Genomic DNA, 26,071 nt, shown 5'->3' with positions numbered 1-26,071 from the left:
CCCGAGTTCATTCAAGAATCGTTCCACATGCCAACAGTACCCGCATGTCTTCATTTCCGGAAAATGTGGTAACGCAATCCGGGAGGGCATGAGATCGGATATCGTGTAAGAATGATGTGGCAGATATTCCAAATTGGGCAAGCAATTGTGAATACATTAATTCTCTCCCCTTATTTTTGTAGTGGGTTGTCAGATAGTCAGTGATTCACAAAATAATTGTTTACACACCGCTTGAAGTTAGTCCTGTCTCCTCCAATCTTTCCAATAGCAATTCCAACTTTTACCCCGTCAAAGTTTTGAAAAGCACCAGAAGTGTAATCATTTTCTCGTTGACAAATTATAATACAGCTTCTGGTTGTACAGTTGTTAATGTATATTGCCCAATAATTTCCCCTTTATAGTGACACAACTGTGATAGCCAATAAATAACAGACTTCTGTTCTGGTTGGATGAAGTTCATAGTACTATTACTGAGCAACACACAAAAAAGTTGAATACATTTTGATCGAACCAAACATGCAAATAACTTTTATTTCCAATGATGCGGCCTGTGTTTTGATGTTTCAAATCATTATTTTGCAACTGGGTAATAGGTTCTAACTGCTGACTTCCGCCTTCAAGTCGCACTTGCCCTTGTAAACTTGTCGCAGGCGGAGTAGTCTGGTGACGGAAAAGGGGTCTGTTAGGGTAGACTAATGCGACAGTCGCTCATTACTCGACACAATTGCATTGTCATTGTGTACAGGTAATTGAATCATTGGGGCTGCCTACAATCAGCAAATTGCGCTTTACGCGTTGACAAATTGCATGTCCTGCTCTGTGGCGGGCGAGCTTATTCTGGCTTTTCCATGCAGTCTCTCTCACTCCCGGGGGGCTCTCTTACTCTAAGACGCGATCGAGGGAAGAAGGTGAAGATCGGATAAAGGGGAAAGAAGAGGAGAAGGGGTTAGAGGAGGAGGAAAAAAGGAGGTGGTTGCAATGTTAAGAAAGTTTGATGTTTTCTGCGAGTAAGAGTTTGAAAGAAAAAGAAGTAATTTTTCGCAGATGTCGGTGCGAACTGGGACAAGTTCACAAGATAGTTGGTCATAATGTTTCAAGAAGCAGTGATATCGCCCTCGGCTCCTTGTCGGAGGATGTCGCCATGAGAATTAAGCCAGTGCAGTCGTGTGGTATTATTGCATCATGAGTGTGAGTTCTTTCCCTTGGAATGTTGTGCAGGAGGAAGAACCAGGGTTGGGGTTGGGGAGGGGGGGGGGGGGGGTGAAGGGAAGAGAAAAAAATGAGACCTAGCATCAATTGTACAGCATATCATGAATGAATGCTGTTTTCATTCCAGGCTGTAGATTTACGGAGTGAAAATAAAGAGTTCTTTAATAGTATGCCCCAATGTGACTTGTACATATAAGTGTACATCTTGATGGAAGCACAATTATGTGCAATACGTAGAGTTCTGGTTGATGTTTTTTTTTTTTTTTTTGGGGGGGGCTCTCCTTTTATGCTTGCTGCACTGTGCTGTTTAAGGTCGAATATGCGACTTGTATGTATAATCATGTAGTCATGCTCGTAGACCAGACATGTGGGAGTGAATTTGGCGCCGTGTAGTATATATCATTGTATAGCAGAACAATATAATTATAAGAGTAAGTCTTGATGGGGGAGGCACAATAGAAAGGCCTTGATCTATCAAACATTTTTCTGTTTGAAATTGGTATACATATGTTTACATGATACCATTGTATGAAAGATTCCATTTTTTGGGTTTTTTTTTTTGTTTCAAGTATTCCATATTTGGTCCTAATGAAAGTGCAGCTCAACTCCACTCCATTCAACAGGTGTCCTGTTGGTAAACCATATCAAGCAGCAAACAATGACTTCTCTGAAATACCAGGAATATTCTGCCTTTTATGGGGCAGCCAGAGGCCAAACTTTGGCGCAGATGTGCCACTGTTCTGATCTGTTCACACTTGGACCAAAAAAAAAAAAAAAGCCAAAAGCCAAAGCAAGTTTTCGCCAGTAGCAGTCAGGTGTAGGGTGCCTCCACTGTGAACACTTGGTAGGCAACAAGTGTGAGTATGTTAGAGTGTGTAGGATGGGGGGGGGGGAGAGTTTGGTGCTGTGGTTGTTTCTCTTTGTTCTCTTACACTTCGTCCTGGTACATAGGGTAGGCATGTCTCAGATACTGTCTTTAACCCGTTGAGGACGGTTTGATTTTGCTACAACACCTATTTCCCATAGACGCGAGTATACTCGGGGACTCGTCCTCAACGGGTTAAGCAGTGCCTACAAGTTTGCACACAGTGCACAGTGCCGGCTGCGAGAAACGAGACATGATTGACGAGAATTTTAGCAGCAGCAGCAACTGGCCCTAATTGATTGCCACTGATCACGTCCGTACGAACATGGCTGATTTCCCCGGTGTCGGAAGAAAATGAGCGACTTCTCAACCAGGTCATGTGACCCGGGCATCCCACTCTATCAGCAGGCACGTTGTCTGTGGTTCGTCATAGGCTCATTTCTGTAAACCGTCACTGTTTTGCCTTGGACTTGTTCCAAAGTGTCATCCTGACAATCTCAACACCCCCCCTTCCAATTCTGGGAGAATGAGCAACAAATTTCAGCTGAGAGACAAAATAATGTTACAGGGGTGGAGGTTAGTGCACAGTTGACTGACAAAAGCAATATTGTGTACATGCTCAACTTTCGGTGCTCTTGGCAAATTTTGAGCACCAGGGTCCGATCGGCGACTTCTCCAATGGAATTGTCTGCTTTGCTAATCTGTGAGCTGTGTCAACATATTTGTGTGAAGAGCGCACAAATTGATTATTCATCACATTCCACTCAATGTGGGAAAAGGCTTCTAGGTATCTTTGTACATTCGTTTGAAGTAAACAATTCCATTGCATTTTACAAAGGAACAGAGCATTCAGCATAAGGCAAGCATTTGAGGAATGTGATTGTGTCACATGGAACATTGATTCACACAAATTATCTCTGCAGGTATGTTTCATTGTTTAATCATGAAAGAATTCATGGAAAAAAAAAAAGATTTCCTGCATGGATGAAAAATTTCCTGCATGGATGAAAAGGCACAGCTTAGGAAGCTTTGTCTTGCCATTCATTGTTGTGTCAAAAATATTATTGCCAATTTGCTTGTAAACAAAATTGTGGCAAAGGAACAGTGTAGCAATGTGCCTTAATATATTTCAGGCAATGAAACGTCTACCCTGTCACATATTATATTCTCCCCTGTTGAATTTCCTGCTATGCCAAGTTGCCAATTTAGTGATCACTCTGCCCGAAGACATTAAAATAATGCCATACCCTTTCTTATTTTTTCATCCTTTTCCCAACCCCCCCCCCCAAAAAAAAAACAGATACAGCCCCGATGATGATAAGTGGACGGTCATTGCCCCAATGAGCACAAAACGTATCGGAGTCGGGTGCGCTGTGGTCAACCGGCTACTCTACGCTGTGGGTGGCTTCGATGGGGTCAACCGACTCAACACGGTAGAGTGCTACCACCCGGAGAATGATGAGTGGACGATGGTGACCCCCATGCAGACCAGACGCAGTGGGGCAGGTGAGCCTCCTCCTTCTAATTTTTGTCCTTTTAGAAGATTTTTCTATTTTTCATACCTATATTAGGTTTCAGGGGGAAAATGTGAAATTGAAATTGAAACTATCAATCGTTATATCAAAATTAGACATCAAAGCCATTTCAACATGGTAGTAAGATTTAGAGTTTGATGTAAATCAATCATAGTAATTTTTTGCATGCCTATATTCCTCCATGGCAATTTGTGACCAGAACTGTGCTACAGAAATCTCTAAATATGTAAAAGAGGGATAATGCTGACCATTTGTGGCCAAGGTTGCTTTAAAGCTCTAGATTGTTGGGGGAAGAGGTGCATCAAAGTTCCTTCAAACAGTGAAAGGATGTTTTTTTAGGGATGTCTTTACAAGCATAGAGTGATCCCTGGCCTATGATATCAAGTATCTTGATTTTTCCCCCCTGTGCGTTCACAGGAGTAACCAGTCTGGATGGCTACATCTACGCCGTGGGCGGTTATGACGGCATGAGTCAGCTAAGCAGCATGGAACGCTATGACGTCGAGAACGATCGCTGGGAGTTCATGTCCTCCATGAACTCGCGGCGGAGCGCCCTCAGTGTTGATGTGGTCGGCGGCAAAGTTTATGCTCTTGGTAAGTGCTTTGTTTCTTGTAAGAGGGAGGTGAAGGGAAGGGGGATAGTCAATTGTCGAAGGACAAATCCAGCTGTTTTTTTTTTTTTTTTAAATCTCTTCACCAATGAGGTCTGTCTACGACACTGAGCAATGCAGTATAAGCGAGATAATACAATGTATCAAGAATAAAGGCAGTATTGTAGCTCTGCCCTGACGAAAAGTGGACACCCTTTCCAGATGTGCATGTTTGTTTTTCTTCTATCCAGGTGTATCATATTCATGCCATACCTTGATGAGAGCTCTTCCACTAAAGAAGAAAAAACCCAAAAACTAATAGAGTAGTTTTTGTAAATTTGTTTGTCGCTGACTATATGCACAATTCTTGGTTATTCCCGTTTTCCGTAGGTGGCTATGACGGGCAAGACTTTCTGTCATCTGTGGAGTGCTATGACCCGGGCACCAACACGTGGACAGTGGTGACCAACATGTGCACGGGCCGGAGCGGGGCGGGAGTGGCCGTCGGCATGGAGCCCTGCAAGACGGGGATGTGCGGCGGGGCGGGGAACTCGAACCGGTGACACTAGTCGTGAGGCGGTGCAGCGGGACGCTGACACATAACGTGTCTCCTTTTCTAACGCTTTCTATTTCTGTCGTTTACTTTCTCGACCTCTTTCCTTGTCTCTTTACTTTTTATATCGTTACAGAGCTCTGAGACTTTATGTCATACATGTTGATGGGTCGCCCTCTTCGCTTCCCCTTGTGGCTATATATCTCATTTATGTTCGCAATAGGGATCATGCCTGGCATGTAACAATCTCGGTTCCCTCCCCTGCTGTGTATAGAATACATTCTCTGGGATTATTGTGGTGTTGGGGAATATTTTGAAGAGTGTCAGTGTGTGTGTGTGCATGTTATTGTCAGTTATACTTTAATAGTTCAGTTTTGTGGGCATTTAAGGCTTTTCCATAAATGATAGCGTTGTGTTAGCCATGTGCCCCCATTCAATATCTTGTGCTGTGTCCCCCCGCTAAAGGGGAATTCATGTTACTCAGACTTCAATGTGTGATTTCCCAGATTCTTTGAACTATCGTGCTACTTCTTGTGTATTCATTTATTAGTGAGTGATGCTGTAAAACTGTGTGAATTTTTTCTGACATGGTTTCAAAACTGGCGTCCATATATCCTTTATGCCCCGCCCAGTTTCACCTTTCCCAGGTATATCTCCCTGCTAGTGATAAATCCCCCCCCCCCTCCCCTTTATGGTTACCTGGAGCTCATAGTGGAAAGAGAAAAGCTTCTGAAAATGGAGGTGATATATATCCTGCATACTCTTGCTAGCAGCATTCAGCCATATTTGACTAGTCATGGTTGTTTTTTTTCTCTCGACCAATGCTTTTATCCCAATAGAGAGTTTATTGATTTATCAGACGATGTATACTTGTCTTTGCCACACCAAAATTATCAGTTTACATACAATGTATTCGGTTACACTGATACATTATTGATATCCATGATAAACACTACTTCGAAAAGCCATACATCTAAGGAAACGGGGAAAGGAAAAAAGAAAATTGGGAGAAAAAAAAAATGAGTGTTATGTTCACTTTGGTGTGAAATGAGAACTTTGCAACTCAAAATATCAAGTTTGGAACCTTCCAGAACAGAGGAATTATATTGTATTTAAGTTGTTTACCCTTATCTTTCTTTCTTTCTTTCTTTCTTTCTTTCTTTTTTTTTTGGGGGGGGGGTGGGGGGAGAGATGGTGATATGTAATAGCAGTAAATGTTTGGTTTAAACTGGAACACACCAGTTTAGATTTGAGTCTGATGTGTAGACTTTATCTGGCCTTTCTCTCCTGGTGTCACACCACTGGGATCAAAGCAAATATTTGAGAACTTCCCAAGATAGAATGGATGATCCTCTGCTGCTTAACCCATTTGGCACCAGTCTGGAGTATACTCTGGCTTTGGACAACAGGAGGAATGAAACCCAATGAAAAGGGATAAGGAGTGACCTCCAGCAGGCTTCAAGATCCTAAAACAGTAGTGATATGAGAGAGAGAGAGGTTGGGTGGAAGGGGGAGGGGGGGGGGGGGGGGGGGTGGAGAAACGGGTCAATGTTTTGACATTGCAGATCATTACCCTTTGAATAGAGTCTGTGTTTGGTTTTGCTCTCTTTATTTTTTTTTTAAATCTACTGCATGCCAGAAGACATTACTTCCATAGGATAACAACTGAAGTGTGGACAGTACCCCACATTGCTGTAGAGGGGATTTTAGATCCCATCAAGTGATAACATTGTGTCTTAAAAATGCAGTAAGCGTCCGACAGACAAGGTCTGTTCATTTTAGTTTTTTGTGTTTCCTCGGCCTACTCTGAAGGGGGATTTTTTTTTTTTTATTTATGCTTGTATTCACTGAAGCTGATGAAACAGACCGGTTTCGAAGGAAACTTAAAATTTGGCAATATTTATCCCTGTGTCACTTCACTACTGCACTGTCAGGGCTCAAAAAGAAAAGTGTCTAACAGAAAATGTTCATATTTTTTGTAAGGCAAGTTGAGTCTCATATCAGTGCGAGTGTCAAATGGAAGCGTAATTTTACCTCCATAGCTTCAAGTGAGAAAGTGTATGAATGGAACATTGTCATTATTTTCTCTTCAATCCAATGTATGTATTTGTTTTGTTTGTTGGCTTGATCCCTTTATGTGTGATGAGTTCATGTGATGCTCGCAAATGTTTGTTACCATATCAATGCACCAAAGAACTTGCCAATACAATGTACATGTTTGCGTTATTGGTCTGTGGAGAAAATGTAGTAGATATTTTAATGGAACGTGATTATACCTGTTGTAGCAAGGATGAATGAGTCCAAGAGTGACATTTTTGCATCTCTCCTCCCCAAACATATGAGTAGATACTGCTTTTATTCTTATTTCTGTTTTCAGTAATAAATTTATGATTACAGGTTTTGGTCAGAGATGATTAGGAACAAAAAAAAAGAATCACATTACACTGAAAACTAATGACTTGTTGACTTCATATTTGAAAGAAATAGATTTAAGCTACATTACCTGTCGAAAAGAGTTTGGATGAAGACTAGGCTGAGTACTGAATTGATTCGATTGTTGGCAGAGTGCAAATTTCTGTTGTTTTTTATTAGTTGTTTTTGTTTCTTTCCCGAGAGGCAAGCCTGCTTCGTATGTGTTCTAAATGTTGCGTTAGCCCGTGATAGCCCAAGTTATGTCAAAACTTTAGCATTTTGATAGAAGAATGTCATGTTCAATCTTAAAAATTGCAAGACCAATAACACTTTGCTTATCACTACATTCACACAGGGAGACCAGTGAAAATTTCATGTTACGGTCAATTATACCGGCCCATAAATGTTCACACTGCTGACTTACATTCTTGATCAAATTGACTTTTCATCTTTAACTCCAAGAGATTCAAATGTGGGTTACGTTTGATAGATGACTAAATGTCAGCCAGGTTGCGGTGAGCCATCTTTCAAACTTGTTCAACAAACATTGCGTGTGTAAATAGGAGAGCAGAGAATTTACTGTATGAAATTTTAAATTGTACGGACTGGTCCCCACGTGGGGGTCAATTTTTTTTGTGTCTGTATGTGCCCTCTTCACAATACCCAAGCACAGATGTCTGCAGTTTGTCTGTACGCCCTCTTAAAGTTTGTTTTGTATGTTCTGTGTGTCACAGAGGCAGGTGTCTAAAGTTTCGAAAGGTGCGGCCGAACATTATCCCATCTCAATACATTTATGTGGGTGGCTGTGTTTGCATTTTCTTCACGATGTATTGCTCAGACCAACTTGGGAGTCAGAATAAATATAGGTAGAAAGCTATGTATTTTTGTTGTTGTTGTTGTTGCTGTTTGTGTATGAATTTCTTTTAAAAAGGAATTTCCAGTGTCACTTTGATTCTCGTGGGTACAGCTCTATCTAGCGTGACAACAATATCGTTGTCAAACATTTCAGGAACAATTTCAGCCAAGGTTTGGTCGCGAATTTTGCGTGAACAAAATGTGTGTAAAGTTGTGAATACTATCAGACATCTGGGCGATAAATTATTATTATGCTTCTGTTTTTGAGTGGTGATTCAGATTTGTCAAGAAGGTGATCTCTCTTGAGTGAGAGGGGAAAATATTTGTGTTTGTATTTTGTCTTCGCTGTCAAAATTTGCAGATTATGCAACCACTAGATCTTTGGGAGAAGGTGGTATTTATGTGTAGCTTATATCACAGCGGTAGACTCAATTCATATCTTTTTTGCAGCTGCAAACACGTTTTTTTTTTTGTTGGAAGATTTTATGATATGTTCTAGTGTATGCTTGCCCTGATTTCTGGGGGAGGGGGAGAAGGGGGGTTAGAAATCAAAATAGAACATTTTGTTAATCACAAGCTCAACAAAAGTGAACAATGATTGAATACCTCATCACCATGTTGGGTTTTAATTCATAGGTGCAGTCTGAATTTCAAGTGTTTCCCTATCCCAGTATTAAACATTTCTGCGAGCAAAATCTTACGACTGTGTACTGCACAAGGTAAAGCATTCAGTCAGGACTGCTAGTGAAAAGAAGCCACATGGGGTGTTTAAAGTTATTAAACCCTCTGTGTGTTTTGAGAGCTGATTTGCACAGAAAACCCCATAGCATTGTACACACCGTCCAAAGCCTGCGGCAGAGAACTGGTTAACCTTGACGTTACTGTGAAAGTGGAAATTTTTATGGTGTGGAATAAATTTTTTCATGCATTTCATGTGACATTGAAACTAGCACTTAATTAGAAATACATACATTTTTCGCTCGGGTGTAATACTAGATGTTATATTTGAGTCCGTGGAATTAAAACATGCAAATTTCATCTCGCCCGACCGAGCGTGAAAAATTACTCGCACAAAAATTTTCACTTTTAACAGAAAGTTGATGCGATTAAGCCATCACCTGTATGTGTAGTCTTGAGGTATGCCATATATGTCTCATTTCTTGCATAGATTTTCACTTTAAAGGATGATTAAGAAAAAATATAAGTGTCACAGACACTTCCAGGAGTATTTTGAGGAATCGTGTATGGGAATTACTAGAGAAATATCTTTACATAACCAGCACTGCTGCAATGGCACTGTAACTTGAGTTGAGGGAAATGTTTACATCTGATTGAATGCGTGGGACCAATTACAATCGCCAGTAATATTCATGCAATGACATTTTTAATTGTATCCTTGCTATACTCTATTTGTATATTGTTTTATTTTCTTTTGCGTAGAGAGAGAGGGAGGGAGAGAGAGAGAGAAAGAGGGAAAGAAAGAGAGAGAGAGGAAAAGGAAACTAGAAGAGAACACTGTATGCCAAACAAATGAGTGGTGCAATGAAAAATAAGTAGAGTGTTTGGCGCAGCACTGAGACCAGACTACAAACGAAATGTGCAAATGTCTCCGTTTGAAAAAAGAAAAAAAAATTCAAGCACATACAGAAAAAAAAAAGAAGAAAACAGCTTCTTGAGCTGAACAACTCGTGCAGACCTTTTTACATCGAAAAAAAGCAGGGTTTAACAATTTGCTCGTATGATATTGATTGATGTGTTCCTGAGTGTCACCTATTTATTGCAAACATGAAACTTTTGTGTATTCCTAGTGTGACATAGAATAGGGTTGTAAAAAAAAATAATAAAATATTACAAATCTGTGGAGCGTTATTTGTCTTTTTTCGCATATGAGAGAAGACGGTTAAAAAAAAAAGGCATTTCTTGCTGATTGTATTGTTCAAAAGGCTTAATGTCAAGAAGTATTACAGTGTCTTCCATTTTATTTTATTGGTCTGATTTAGATTTCTTTTTTCTTGAAATAAATCACCAGTGTGGGAGTTGATCAAGGAAAATATGTTTCAAAGATTTATTCTAAATGTGAGAATAAATGATAAATGTGGCAATGCATATTATGTTCCCTTGGCTGTCATCTTTCTTTCTTTTTTTGGTTGCATTATATCAAAGAGTGATGAGAGAGCGAGCGATTGTGTGTGTTCGACTGTTTGAGTGCGTCGGGTGTGTATGTGTGCCATCACACAGGCTTCACGGGGAAATTATACAGAAATATTGCCTGTTTTAGAGGTGTGATATAACACTGGACACCCACGCGGGAGTATATAACACTGGACGCCCCCGCGGGAGTAATATTTCCCCCCGAGAGATTATATTTTCCTAGAGCACACGTTGCTGAAGGATAGTACAGTCACATTGTTTCGAGGGGAAAATACATATGTACAAGTCCCACTTGACTGTCTAGCGTTTTATTACATCAATAGACAAGGCGATTTGTTATATTATTATGGTCTTCATACACTGTAAATGCACATCATTTCATTTTAGTCCCATTGACGGCCGGTCAAATTCTGATATATTTGTTGATGTGATGTCACTGCAGGAAATAGAACAGTTTTAATCCTTTATGCATTACTTGTGTATTTGCATGATGACCAATGAGCGAGAAGTACTTTTATGTAGACCCATTTAATATTGGACCATATAGCCCAGGGGATGACTATATTCCATCAAGCCTATGTGGTACAGAAACTGACCTGTGGGGTAGAATGTGTGTCTGTGTGTGTGTAAGGTAAGCATGTGCACATGTGTGTGTTTGTGTATGTGACTGTGTGTATGTGGGTATGTATCTCTGTTAATGTTTTATGTGCATCTATGTGTGAGTAAATGTCTGTGTGCTCTTGTAATATAGTATTATGTTGGCGTGTTTTCAATATTGGAATGGGAGGGCAAAGAACACTACTGAAAATGCTATGAAACATCAGGAATTATCAGTAAATAGAAACATGACATTTCAGAAAGGAAAAAAAATATCCCAGAGATCAAAGTTCTTTAGAATAAAAGCAGTGAGAGCATACTGTATGATGTAGCATCAGAGCAGAGGAAATTTGCGGAATATACCAGACATACATGTACACATGTACGAGGACTTGAGACAAAGGCCCAACTTCATGAAGTACTTGTACAAAATTGTACTTCATATAACAAATCTTTTTCACCTTTCCCAAATGAATAACTTGCATATATTTTTTTTTTCTTTTTATCATTGTCTAATACAGCAAAATACCTGATATACACTTTCCTCCCATCAGAAAGGTATTTTATGATAATTACATTGAACACAGAGTAAACATGTCATATGAATACAATAAAACACTCAGCACGTCATTTGGGTTTTCATTCATGGTATTAAAAATTTTAATATGTCATGTCACGCGCTTGATAAATATATATCATCGTATCTTACAATTTCTCATCAACACAGCACATGTTCTGTACATGAATCTGGTCCATTGTTTCATCTCACTCTAAAGGGCTAAAGTAAACTGATCACGCCTCAAATCCTGCAGTAGAAGAAGAAGCACCTTTGTACAATGTACCAGTCCTATTAAGAGACCCTTGTTCTAGCTATTAGCGCTGACAATCACGAAGGAGAACCTGTCAATGATTATTGTTCAGAAGCCAGCAGAAAGCCCAATACGCTTATCACTCCTACTAAATAACTCAGCGCTGAACAATTCTGTTGGACACTTCGACCAATAGAATCGCTGGATTCGCTAATTAGTCCTCAGTGCAAAATGCATTATGCACAAGTTTCTTTGAATAGAGATCTGCTGATTGGTTGTGATATTTTTTTGCTAACAAATGCTGTTTGCGACATTTGGTGCTTTGTCCAGGGGCAAAAGTTCTGAAATTCTTCAAGTCTTCAGCTGGAACTTCAAGAGTAATACTGACTTCAAACAAATGAATATAATATTACCACATTTACTTCTCGTGGTCTGACATTCCCGACAAAGACAAAGAAAAACAAATAACAGAACTCTCACTTTAACTAAGTGACGGCCATTGGCTGTAAGACATTTCAAATTTAGACACTGGCAGTGTACATTCAGTATCAGTAAACTAATCAGTGAAGTAAAATCCAGGGTTGGTGGAAAAACCTCTAACTTGTTGAAGACTAGTCCCAAGTATACTCCGGCAGGTGTCTATGGGATATGCGCGTTACAGCGTAATCAGCTCGTTCTCAATGGGTTAAGTGTGATGGGTGTGTGAGGGGAAAATGTGGTCTTGAATCCTACAAGCTCTTACCCAATGGTTTGAAGAAAAAAAAAAAGAAGAAGAAAATTAGGATTAACCTTTTCTGTGCTGAAGGCTTTGGATGGTGTGTAAAATGATATATGTATTTTTGTACCTACCAGCAATCAAAGTAAACAAAAGGGTTGATATCTTGGGCACAGAGTCTAAAAGGATCTTTACTAACAAATCACTTCGTTAGTCAAAATGCCCAGCTATATATCACAGAGCTCAAAGCCAAATGGAAAGACCGACAGCAAATTGTGTATCTGCACACAAGATTGAAAGAATTCAATGTACAAATCACCTCAATACAACAACATGAAATTCAGTTGCTTTCGGGTCATGGCATGCAAACCAACATACACTGTACATCATAACGAGGCATATAAATGTGCCACAATATGATGTGGGAACTAAACTGTCCACATAAAGTACTCTTATTCTTCAGGTTTACGAGAGAAATGAATATAATATTTCCTAATCTTTTCAATAGAACATAGGTATGATGTGTTCTTATTTTCATTCAAGCCTGCAGTAGATCTATGAACATACCGGGTTATGCTTTCCAACTAACCACCAAACTACTGTACATGGAGAAATTTTCATTTCGACTGGATTATATTCCTGAAAAATTGAAGGTCTGCCCGAAAGCAGAGCAGCAAATTTGTTCACTGGCCTTCCTTCTTTTTCTTTTGTTTTTCTTGTGACTTTTTAATCTGATGTATATGTTTGGACAGTTTTGACCAATTTGCAGCAAAACACTTGAGCATTGCTCTTAATCTTTTTTATGGGTGGGGGAAGAGTTAGAAATTGAAATTATAGTGTTATGCACATTAATATCAAATGTGTCACTGCAAATTGAGACCATTATCACAGAAAAAAAAAATGGTGCCCATAATTAGGGTAATCTGTAATTTATCATGACAGAAACCAATGAAATATGACCATAAATAATCTTGTTATTTATGCTGTAGAGAAAACAGAATTTCCAATATCATATCTGTGAAAAATTCAAGCATTAATGCCACACCCAAGTCAATCTAAATAAAAAGATTAATACATCTGAAAAAAAAAAATCTTCAAATTATCAAAAATGTAGATATTCTTTATGTGATATCTTATTCTACCGATAACAATCTCTTCATAAAAATGCACATTTAATGCACATGACTTTGCTTGAATTATGAAGGTATTTGCATGATAAATTCCATATATACAACTGACTCATAATTCCAATCAAATGTACATTTTGATTTAATTACCTGCTATATTACACTCTTAAAAGGAACCTCACACAAAGAATGGAAGATTCAAATTTTCAAACATCCCATCATCATTCCGGAATTACAGAATGGTTACATACGTGACTGATATGTCAAATACAAATATTATTTGCAAGATGAGTCACTTGAAGTCAAGACTGGCATCATTCAATTAAACTATCAATTGCATCAATATGACATCATCTTACTTTACCAAAAATTAAACATCCAAACTTAAATAACATGGTATCAATGCCATTTGACCAAACTCATCCTGTTTGGCTATATGTCTCCTGGCATCACTTTAAATAAACATTGAGGATGTTTTCACACAAAAATGAACTTCACGTGACTAAATTACGAGAGCAAATTTGGTAAACGTATCACTACAATCACGTCATGGCGTCAGTAAAACATTTACCTGTTAAAACAACAGAGATTCTTAACGGCCAATCTGAATAAAGGGTGTGAAGATAGTAGAGAAAGGAAAGCTTTCCACCAAAATATGAATTTGATTTCCAGAAAATCTGTTCTTGTCAAAACAACATTGTTGTGATGCATTATTCAGAAAGAACTTTTGATCTTCCGGTTGATTTTCAGTGCTAAATACATTGCCATCAAAATTGAGAACCGATTCCAGTCATGGGGTGTGGAGAAAATGAAAAGGGTTTACGATTTCTTACATTGTTAGAGAATACAATTTACAATCAAGCTGCATGAGTCCTGGGGGCATTTCATGAAGGAACTTGTCGGATAAAATATCTGACAAGTCAATTATATCCGACAAGTTCAGAGAAATCAGCCAATCAGACTAAAGAATTTCTCAAAACTTGTCGGATATAATTGACTTGTCGGACATTTTATCCGACAAGTTCCTTCATGAAATGCCCCCCAGTATTAGGAAATAATTCATAAGCTTCATCAACAAAATGACTACAATATATTGAGGTCTTACAATCTAAAATAGACTCGACTTGTTTTACTTAGCACTCATCTAACTTCAATTTTCTAAAAAATGTTTACAATTGGGAATACTATTCTAACACTCAAGTGTGTACAGTCCTAATTCTTTCACACATACAGTGTAGAATGGAAACATCATGGCAGCTGCACTGAAAAAAAGAGGAAATAAAAAAGGAAAACTTAATTATAAAAACAAAGACAGATATCACAGCTGAAATCAAGAGATTTATGTTGCTGGTACTTAGCATCTTTTTGAATTTGAAATTATAGTCTTTGTCAATGCCTTGTGATGTATTTTGGTACAAACAAGCTCTTTGCTTTTTCAGAAAGTATGCCTTCACATGAATTGATGAATGTCATTCAAAAACTTGAGTGTAGACAAATCGCTCCTAAGTTACAAGTCTGATACTCTCTGTTCAACATTCACAGAATGCATCCAATGTGATTCAGTAAACACGGCCCTATCCCTTGTACATTTGGCACACGAGTTGATGAAAAGGAAGAGCAAACACACAAAGAACACACTGAGAAATATCATTCATAAAATATATCAACAGCAAAGTAAATCCTGTGGTTTCTCAGAAAACAAGATATCATTGTTGAGACATATCTGATATTCCCCTAAACCAAAACAACACGGGGTTCTCCTCACTGAGAACTAGTACTCGTAATGACAATCGTTCTAAATTGCACTTCATACAGTAACGAGCGTGACGACCGACCATGTGTCCATCCAACTTTGGAGGCCAGCGGACTGGTAGCAGAAAAAGAAGCAGACGCAAATAAAGCTGTGACAGAAAGAACGCCCCCTAGTGCTTCTGTGCACTGTACTCTAAAAGATCTACCCTACATGCCAATAGAAAACATCATTTTTTTTAAACTCAATAGCAGTATTCACGGTCTCAGACTAACCCAAACGTAGCTTTGTTGTCCGTGAAGTTACGAAACAAATTTGAAGTGTGCTAAACACAGATACAACTGTAGGCAACTACAGAGACATTGGTATTCATAATGTTTGGGCGATCAAATTATGATTTTGACATTGTTGTAAGAGCACCGCATGCATCAATACTGAATCAAAGTTCCTGCAAAAGAGAGAAAATCTTTAACGATTTCCTTTTACAGTTTATTGGAAATACTAATTTCAAGTTTATTGGAAAAGACTATTGATCGTTATCATTATTATTACAAATCACTCAACAGAATTTGCTGTGATTTAAGACACACAACTATAACATGGATCTGACTGAAATATCTATTTTAAATCACAAATAATTTCATAGCCCATACCATAACTTACTCCTCTTCTACATGTACAAAGTGAAACATTATTTAACTTTATGACAAGACCATGAAATTTCATTCAATTTGATAGTTCCAAAGTTTGATGAAAGTCAAAACATTTTTTTTTTTGTCTTAATTCTACACTCGTACATCAATACCAAAACATTTATGAGGCTAATTCATCTTACTCTCCACGGTGTTAACACATGCATAGATGATGCTTTCAATCATGACCCGAACTCGATGGTGTCTTGGTCGATCCTCTTGAACTCATACGAGCCCCGCCCGTCAAACATCAGATAGTACTGAAAAATACAGAAGACAAAAGATGAGAAATTGGGTCAATACACAAGATTCCCAACTTAAGGAGAGACGACTAAAGCAGCAATTCACAACTTACTGAAAGTATAGAACTGGTGGTGTCAATCTACATCACATACAGTGAATATATCATATTCACATATATATCATATTCACTTGAATTTACTAAGGTTAAGGTCATTATCACCAGCATTTGATTATCACTGACAGTATTTTTTTTTCTTTGGGTGCATGAATATAGTACGAAAAGCATTATGAAAAGATAACATGGATGATATTTCCCATTGTCACAGGCCATGATATATAAGTAACTTGATCATTACAAAAATTACTGTTTCAAAACATATGAAAACAGGTGGACGGAACATCAAAAGTGGAACCACTGCAAGTTCTGTGATGGGTATCAATTTTGGACACTTTTACTATTCAAAGTGACACAAGGTGCATCACCTTCATGGCATTCATGTGAAGGTGGCGAGCCTGACACAACAAAATATGAAATCCTTCTGGAAACGTGACTTCTGTAAAACTAGTTCAGCAAATGGCTGCTAATGATAACATGGTCCTATTCAGACAAGGAAGCTTCTTCAGTGCTATTACTGCTCTTCCAGAGGGCCCTGTCATTTATTTCTATCCCAGCATGGCTAGGCATCCATTTTCACACATGGGTCATCTACGGGAACATCTTGGGGAGCACAGTGGTATAGTGGATATTAGGATAGACCAAAGCATTGTATACAGAGTGTCTTCAGTTTCAGTCCTGCCTGGGATACTGTATTTGCGATATATTTAGCGAGTCTAAATTTTTGCGAATCGGGACTCAACGACGATTTCGCAAGTGGTTAAATTCGCGATCGTGGAGTACTGTACTGAACGGAGAAATGTATAGGTGTGTGCACATTCATATCGGGATCAGATTCATTATTTTTGCATGTCTTTAATTTCACGAATAGCACCTGACTCACAAAATTCGAAAATTTCGAAAATAAAAAACCTCGCGAAATATTTGGCGTATACAGTATTCATCCCTGGACAAGATCTTCTGCCCACAATATCCCTACTGGACCCAGGCGTATAACTAGGTACCAGGCAATGTTGGGCCACTGACTAGGGCAGGATCCTCTAGGAGAAAGCATTAGCACTGGAAGAGATAACCACTGGGAAAATAACGCAGTGTTATTATCATAATTGGGTATAACACTTTTGCACGGGTGACTGGGAAGGAATCATATCTACATGTGTAAGAACTCTGTGTTCTGAATCTCAAAAAAATCAGAGCATTTTCATGGTACCACAGTGCTCCTGGCGACTGAAGGATGGATGGATAGAATGAACAAAAGATGGAAGACAGGATGGAGGAAAGGACTAACTGATAGGGCGGAGAGTTTCTCCTACCTCGTGGTACTTCCAGAGTGACTTCCTGTGTGAGACGGTGAAGAGGGTGATGCCCACCTCCCTGGCGTGGGTGTAGATGTACCCCTCCACATCCACAGACACCGCACTGGTGCACTCATCCAGGATGGCAAACTGGGGCTTGTGGTAGAACAGCCTGGCCATCTACATAACGAAAGCAACAAAAGGAAATTTCATGAGAAATTTTCTTCTTCTGAAACCTGTAGTTCATCTTTATCTTTACCTGCTTCCACACCCTGAACCTTTGTTCGGCTTAGCTTCTCTCCATACATTCTTGTAAGCTCATCATCACAATCATAATTAATGGTTATGCTGATATACAATTCAAAACTGTTTGCCAAATATCCAGTCCCTGAACCCACTGACAACAACAAACAAGTCATGTAAGACCACAGTCCTACTGTCTTTGCATGAAAACAGGGTTTATGTTTGTATCAATTTCAAAACGGTGTATCCACAGTGAAAACGAATATTTGAACTTTTTTTTACTTGCTTTAGTGAGTATTTGTCTCTTGATATGCACATTTGATATTCAGTATGATATGTTTATTGGTATGTAGAATATGGTTGACATTACTGACCCATCGTGATTTGTAAACCATCATCATCATCAATATCACCATCATCATCATCACCATCATCATCATCAATATCACCACCACCATCATCATCATCATCATCATCATCATCATCAATACCAACATCAATATCATCAATATCATCATTATCATAGTCACCACCACCATCACTATCAACATTACCATCATCATCATCATCACCATCACCATCATAACTATCACCATCATCATCACTATCATCAAGATCATCATCATCATCATGACCATCAACATCAACATCGGCATCAAAATCATCACCATCAACATCACCATCACCACCACCATCACCACCACCATCACCACAACCACCACTACCACCACCACCATCATAATCATCATCATCATCACCATTGAAGTCATCGCTACCAGTATCATCTGCAACTCCCCCTGGCATACTTACAGCCACTCTCTGCTTCTCCCCTCCACTGAGGACGTCCATCCAGTCCTGGACAGCATCCCACGATCCTTCTCTCTCCAGGATGTTGGCCAGCTGGACCTGTGTGCGACAGGTGGGACAACATCTCAAGGTCTGACCACTAAAATCATTACATCTCATCTATAACTTTGACCATTTTGAATTTTACAGGTAGGAATGAAGTTACTTCTCAAATTGTCTATCAAATGTAAAATTTCACTCCTGCCAACTTAGCTATCAGCTACAAAAACTATCTGATTTTCATTCAAACTGAAAAAAAGGTTTCTTCTCCAGTTCTGTAAATTTGCTGAACTTTTAAGTAATCAACGTACAGGTAAATGTGCCAGTCATCAATGAATTATAATACAAACAAATTCATAAAAAAATTCCATGCTCTTTCGCAAAATCGTAAGTACTTTCCAAATAACATCAAACTTGAAAGAGTTACGTCTAACTTCCAGGCAATAGTGTGTGACTATATCAATATCAAAAGATTGGATTCTCACAGATACTGTATCAGAACATTAATGACACCAGCCTTTGCTTTCAGAAATGAAACAAACAGTGACAAAATGCCTTCATCAGGGGGGCATTTCATGAAACATTCTGTCCGACAACTTTGTCGGACAAATTTGCTCTCAGCCAATCCGATGCAATGATTTTAGTAGCTTTTAACAGTTTGTCAGACAAAATATCTGATAAAGCACGTCATGAAATTCCCCCAGAAATCCCTCCCTCAAAAGGGGGAGAAGGAGAGGAGAGGGAAAGTTGGAAGAGGAGGAGGAGGACGGAAAAAGAGGAAGCACATGGGGAAACTGACCTTGTCGATCATAGCCTCCAGGTCGCTGTCACTGATGCCTTTCTGCAGCATATCATCCTTGGTGTCGGGGTAGATGATCTGGTCCCGCAGCGTGCCTATGGTCATGTATGGCCTCTACCATGGTAACAAAGCAAAACATCAAATCATTTCTCATTATTCTAGATAGAGATCCACATATATATACAAGATGGACACAGCCACAGAGGAAAATCACAAGGAGGTGGAAGGAATTTGTTGCTGAAGCGCTAAAATTAAAGCATGAAGATGATTATAGTTCCGTCAAAGTTTATGAAATAATGACTCCTTTGTGACTCATGGATTTCTTTTGTCATGAAAGTGTCACCTTTTCTACTGTAAATAATACCGTGAAGTAACTAAGTACCTGTGCAGAAAGCCAGCAGCCTAAGGTGCGCATAGGTTTTGGAAACATTGAGTTGGGGTGAATGTGAATATTCATATCACATCTCCATGGTTGCTATGGAAACCCATCACCTATCTGTCAAAGGCAAGATGCCCAACTCACCTGAGGTACATAGAAGAGCTTCCTGCCATCTGGTTTGGTCATCTTGCCCCCAAACAGAGGCCACAGCTGTTATACAAATAAAGAATGGGACATTTGGGAAAAAATATCAACAGCACATAAATTTTATCTCTTTTGAGGTTGTATAAACATTCACCTTCTTAGTCCCTATCTATTTTGAATAAAAACAAAAATGATTTTCAAAAATCCACAATGAACAACAGTTTACATTTTGGTCAAGATCAGAAGAGTGATATTGAGCACAGAAAATATCATTTGTCTTATATTGTCATTAAACATTTTCTCTCTTTCTTTTAAACCCTACAAAAAGTGCTATCAGAAGGGATAACAAATAATGTACCCTCCTGCACATGCAATGACATAACATCATACAATGTACGTCAATTCTCATTACATAAGTTGTAGCATTCACGCATACCTGCACATGAATGTACAGACAAACAAAAGCAGACATGAGATATATGTTGTACATTACATAGACATAAACATAAACATATCTGTATGTAAATCTATCTTTTCATGATGATGTACCTCTCCCAGTATCCTAAAGAGGGAGCTCTTGCCACATCCGTTGGGTCCGCACACCAGGACGTTGACCCCTGAGGGCACCTCAAATGTCATCTCCTTCACTAGGACGTCGGCGTTGGGTGTGACCAGCGGTACCTGCTCAAACCTTTGGTCACCATAAAACAAGACAAAATTTCCTTTAAAATCTATCTATTTTCTTGCCAATCTATCCCTTTTGGCACACACACAAACACACAAACATTCAAACATACATGTACAACTACAAACACAGACACATGACCATAAATATATGCACACTACAGGGCTTGACACTAACTTCTTTTTCTAAAATCTTTCATTCTGCAATTTTGGTGGCCCAAAACAAAAGAAAAATGACAAGTCATCTCGAAATAATAAATCTGAGTTGCCTGATCAGGCCATCAAAAGATGGAAATTTGGCGGCCTAACATCAATTTTTAGTGGCCCTAAGCCATCGCTAATATACATACAATATGTATACACAAGTGTGAACATTCCCACACAATAGCATATACACACATTTCTACAACTAATGATTTACTGTTGAGTAGATAATTGAAATAGGCCAACAAAAAAACAAAACAAAACATAAAGGGCTTTGGGACCATCAAATCCACCAAATTTTTCTGCTTCAAAAATGGCTGTGTTTCCCCCCCCCCCTTTTTTCCCCTCCCTCCAACAAAACTGATCAATCATTACTACCATCTGATAACACTCAAAAGTAACAGCCATTTTGTCCCAGCCGCAAAGTAGGAAAACATTCATGCTACATTCCATCAGCACAGTTGATGTCCATCTGTTTCTTTGAAGAGCTTTTCTCATTTCTCTCTGTATCAACTCTAGTCACTCATCAAACACAGATTTTTTTTTATTTTTCAATTTTTTTTTTAAATGAATGATCATAAATTCCTCATGAAGAATTTATTGGAGATCTGATTTAAATAACCTATTTGAATACTTATTTGACTGTAAAAGGCTTGGTATGGCATCATCTGCAATTACATGTACTAAGCAGTCATACCAAAATCTATAATCTCTGCTAATATCAGTCATCTTTAAATATTTCAGTATTTTAATGTCAAATTTGTGATATTTGCCTGAAAAAAATATACAGGATTTAGTTGTGACAGAGAATAGTCAATGATTGATAAAGCAAGGCATTGAGGAGACGGGAAATGAAAAATAAAACATGACAGATTTCTGCCATCCATCCTTACTTGATGATGTTATCAGCATGTACCAGCTGGCCTCCTCCAGGGATGAGAGGTTCACGCCCATTATCACCATTGGCATCTAGGGATAATGAATAATGATAGCAATAATAACAAAGATAATAATAATAATAATAATAATAATAATAATAATAATAATAATAATAATAATAATAATAATAATGATAATAATAATAATAATAATAATAATAATAATAATAATAATAATAATAATAATAATAATAATAATAATAATAATAATAATAATAATAATGATAATAATAATAATAATAATAATAATAATAATAATAATAATAATCATAATCATAATAATCATAATAATCATAATAATCATAATCATAATCATAATCATAATCATAATAATAATAATGCTTATTATCATCATTATTACACAAATTATGATGATAATTATGATAACAAGTTTTCACATTGCACATTTCAGACTTGAATGAATTTTAATGCACTTCACAAACAAATCATAGCATAAATGCCAATGAAAATTATAATGATTATACAATATTACAACAAAAAGGTTGAAAAATCTTATTCCATGAATACACCTTAGAGATTAATATGCTCCTGTCCATCATATTTGAACAGGAATTTGAAATTTTCACAGTTCATGGATATATTTCTGACTGATGACCTACAAACACTACACTCACTTCACTTGTTCCTGATGAGTTAAGTCTAATAATTTGTATTTAGTAATAGCAAGCAGTAATCACGTCAGGCAAGCCTTGGGCAAAATCCCTGGTTTAAAAATTTACATATACATGTATGATGATTTCATGGGAAGGGGGGGGGGGGGGCTCCCACACAACTGCAAATTACTACTTCTTTGAGGATAATTGTTGGTTTTGAGTATACTGATTAATGGAGATATTCTTATTCTCTGCATATAATTGTAATATAGTTTGTTCCTATTCCAGGCTTAATTACCCAACATATGTTGTATCTACAATAATACATGTAAACTTGGTTTTAAGTAATGAAACGCACTGAGTATGTACAGGTAGTTTGAATAGCTTTTTACTAGGTCTGCAGAAGAAAAATATCCATAAACATGAATGCATCAGTAGACCTGTCCATTGCAACAATGGTGTAATTTGCTAAGACACAAGGAGTGTTTGCATGTTTGTCAAAGACTACAGCTGTTCAAAGTGTTGAGTGTACAGTTTGATTTGATACATAAATGTCCTTCTGCTAATATCAAATAGCTATCTGCAGAAAACAGATCAAAATCATGTGATCCCTGCTCACAAACACACTTGCCCACAAACACACTTACACACAAACATGCAAACATGCAAACATAGCAAACTTTTACAAAGACCTTAGAATGAAATACAGTTCGACCTCGATTATCCGGCCATGTCGGGACCGGCGCTCATCCGGATAAGCGAATTGGCCGGATATGGGAGACATGAATGTTAATGTATAGCTGCCGTCCAAGCTGCCGTCCCAGTGCACTGGCAGCTAGGCAGGTAGCGTACCCCGCAACGGTGGTGTTTTGTATGCTAGCCTGCGCAAAGTCCTTTCTTCACAAAAATAAAGTATATAGGCCTATCTTTGATATGTGAAAATCATATGTGTTTTACCTCATTAGATATTGAGAAACCTATCATGCACATCTTATGAAATTAGTGAAATAGATCCATGAAAGTCACTGTTTTTTTCTCAATTTTTGGATGAAAAAAAAAAAGTCCTTCACAGCGTGAACGCGTCCGGATAATAGAGATTTCCGGATAAAAGGAGGCCGGATAATCGAGGTCGAACTGTAATGGCATTCTACTCTGGACCAACACTGACCTTTGTCTTCACGCAGCATGGTCCTCTCGTAGTGACCGTTGTTGAGGTCCTTCAGGACGGTCATCAGCTCGGTCACTCTCAGGGTGAAGCTGTTTGGTGATTTTGGAATAAATTTCAAGTTCATGAGAAAGAATAATGTGAATGTCAGCATGCATTTGTCATATACCCTGTCTCAAAATGTACTTACACGAATAATTATACTTTTCAAAATTTGTTGGTTATTTTTAAGCATATCATTTTAGCTTTTTATTCTAAATGCAGTTGAATGAGTGATAACACATCTCCATATCTATCTATCTATATACATATATATATATATATATATATATATATATATATATATATATATATTTTAAAGCATATCATATTAGCTCTCAATTCTTCAGTACAGCTTTTCATAGAGCTAATTAGAATGAATTGCACTGATTAAAACAATGATCACATCTTTGAATAATATCCATGCATTTCGCACAGGTGAAAATTAGCCTTGTGCAGCTGGAACACTAACAAATTCCACAAGCTCAAAATTAAGACTAAAATTGCCCTTCTCAACCAAGCAAAGCCAGTGTAAACATTTCCAGAGTAGGTGCTCCTAAATGTCCCTTACATGTATTGTCATATCTTAATGGACATGCTACTCCTGACTGAAATATAAAGTTTAACTAAAGCTTCAAGATTAAAGTCTCCTGCATTGATTGGCTCAGTCATTATTATAGTAACTGATGCATGATACTATGGAACAGTGAGACAATGAAAATGCAATGAGTGACTAGATTTTGTCATAGAGATTTGAAGAAGAAATGAACTTTCATGGTGAGTTTTGATCAAGCGTTGAATTTGGATTATCAAATTGGACAAGCACTATGGTTTAGATTTGAGGTATGGGTGAAGGGTTAGGGTTGGGGATGGAAATGTTTCAGGCATGGAAATCTAACTGTAGTGGGAGTAAACCAAACTGGATTATTAGAATCATATAGCACTGAAGCTATCTCTCAACTACAGGAGACCACATTAAAAAAAATAATAATAATAAACTGAACTTTTCCCACTTTTTAAAATTCTTAACAGAAGTCTGCCATCATATTGTTTTAAAGTGGCGTCCTAAGTTGATTTTGACTACAATACAGCTGAATAAATGTACATGTACATGTATGTATGTATGGATGGATAGATAGATGGTTCAATGGATGGATAGATGGAAAGGCAATCATGGCTGGCTAATTTCCTGGATGCAGGGGGGGGGGGATCAATGTCCATAACACAAGAACTCAAACTACTGAATGAATGTTATCAGACACAACGCAGGGGAAGAGGAGAGGTCTTGATACAGTTAGCACGGTACTTAAGTGCAGACAAGATGATTTCACAGCAAAAGCACACTAGGATTAGTGATATAACACAGGTTACTTTCTTTTCTTTCTTTTTTAAAATCAGAGCACAATTTTGGCAAAGCAGCTCATATTACCATTACCAAATGTCCCTCATCTTTCAGGGTCTTTCAGCTATCAGCACATATGTTATACACAACAGCTCAATGAGAAAATACATCTTGGACGAATATTGTGCAACCATTTGCTTAGATATCAATATCCTGAAATAGGCAGTTCTGTTTGTGTGAAAATACATATTTTGCTAGCTTTTGTGGTATTATGGTCATCGACATTTTTTTCTTCTTCTTCAAGGATACATTTCCTCGTAACTAGTCAATCTAATTACACTGCATATCTGATTCTATATGTAAATCTACCTACTGCACACTCGGATACTCCAAACACTTTTAATTTGCATCTTCTTAATTTCTGTAGGGAATACTATAGGTAAATCCTGTGAGTTTTGTAGAAGTTTTAGTCAAGTTTGGAAAAAAAAAAACTTTCTTCCATCCTCAAAATGAGAAAACATACTGGATGATTGAGAATTCTGGATAAGAGATGGCCCAATAATTAAGGTCAGACTGTATAGATAAGAGGTAGAAACAGCCGATACACTTCAAACATAAGACATGCTTGCACAGTTCCCTGTGATTTGTCAGTGAAAAAAATCTCCCCAGATAAAATATCTCAGTGAAAACACAGGATAGCAGGCACAGGGGAGTAGAGCGCCCCCAGGGTCCTGGGGCCAGACTTACCCAGACAGCCTGGTCATTTCTCTCCCAGAGAGGACCAGTCGTCCCACGGCCTGGGCCATGCGTAGCAGCATGCGTCCCGCCTGATAGTACTCCTAGCAGGGGACAAAAGGAATAGTTTTCGGGGGGACATAATAAAGGGAACGTGAAACCATTTCGGTAGGATCCTTCATTTTCATCAGCCAGATCATTTTTCAGATTTATGGTCTTGTATATTTTACTACCCCCCTTTTTCAAGAAAAAAGGACTTGAGGAAAAAAAACTTGCCGTCTCCTATACATACTGATGTGGGAAGAAAAAGGAGTTAGAAAGAGAGTTGATGTATGATATTGTACTCTGCACTGAAAACAGACAATATTCAAGCCTGTACAGAGTAAACATTTGGAATAATCTATAATCATTATTCCAATGAGACAA

General features: G+C 38.1%; 2 protein-coding genes across 2 annotated transcripts in view; one reads left to right on the top strand and one right to left on the bottom strand.

The window, feature by feature from the left end:
* The first annotated feature begins 3,392 nt into the window (after positions 1–3,392).
* Positions 3,393–4,762, top strand: LOC140236626 (uncharacterized). Its single transcript, XM_072316544.1, has 3 exons — positions 3,393–3,580; positions 4,027–4,203; positions 4,590–4,762. Exons 1-3 carry the CDS (start codon positions 3,415–3,417, stop codon positions 4,760–4,762), a joined length of 516 nt encoding a protein of 171 aa, XP_072172645.1. The 5' UTR covers positions 3,393–3,414.
* Positions 4,763–16,042: 11,280 nt separating this feature from the next.
* LOC140236761 (ATP-binding cassette sub-family D member 3-like) overlaps positions 16,043–26,071 on the bottom strand; it is a 33,821-nt gene continuing 23,792 nt past the window's right edge. Inside the window, exons 14-22 of the mRNA XM_072316690.1 lie at positions 25,658–25,749; positions 23,533–23,621; positions 21,706–21,781; positions 20,474–20,615; positions 19,925–19,990; positions 19,402–19,515; positions 18,567–18,662; positions 17,532–17,693; positions 16,043–16,120 (exon numbers count right to left, since the gene is read on the bottom strand). Of these exons, the coding sequence (XP_072172791.1) occupies positions 16,043–16,120; positions 17,532–17,693; positions 18,567–18,662; positions 19,402–19,515; positions 19,925–19,990; positions 20,474–20,615; positions 21,706–21,781; positions 23,533–23,621; positions 25,658–25,749 (915 nt within the window). The remainder of the gene's footprint in view (positions 16,121–17,531; positions 17,694–18,566; positions 18,663–19,401; positions 19,516–19,924; positions 19,991–20,473; positions 20,616–21,705; positions 21,782–23,532; positions 23,622–25,657; positions 25,750–26,071) is intronic.

The sequence above is a fragment of the Diadema setosum genome, chromosome 13 (genome assembly GCF_964275005.1).
Source record: "Diadema setosum chromosome 13, eeDiaSeto1, whole genome shotgun sequence".
NCBI lineage: Eukaryota > Metazoa > Echinodermata > Echinoidea > Diadematoida > Diadematidae > Diadema > Diadema setosum.
The sequence above is the reverse complement of the archived record's forward strand: the minus strand, read 5'-3'. Positions and strand labels throughout refer to the sequence as shown.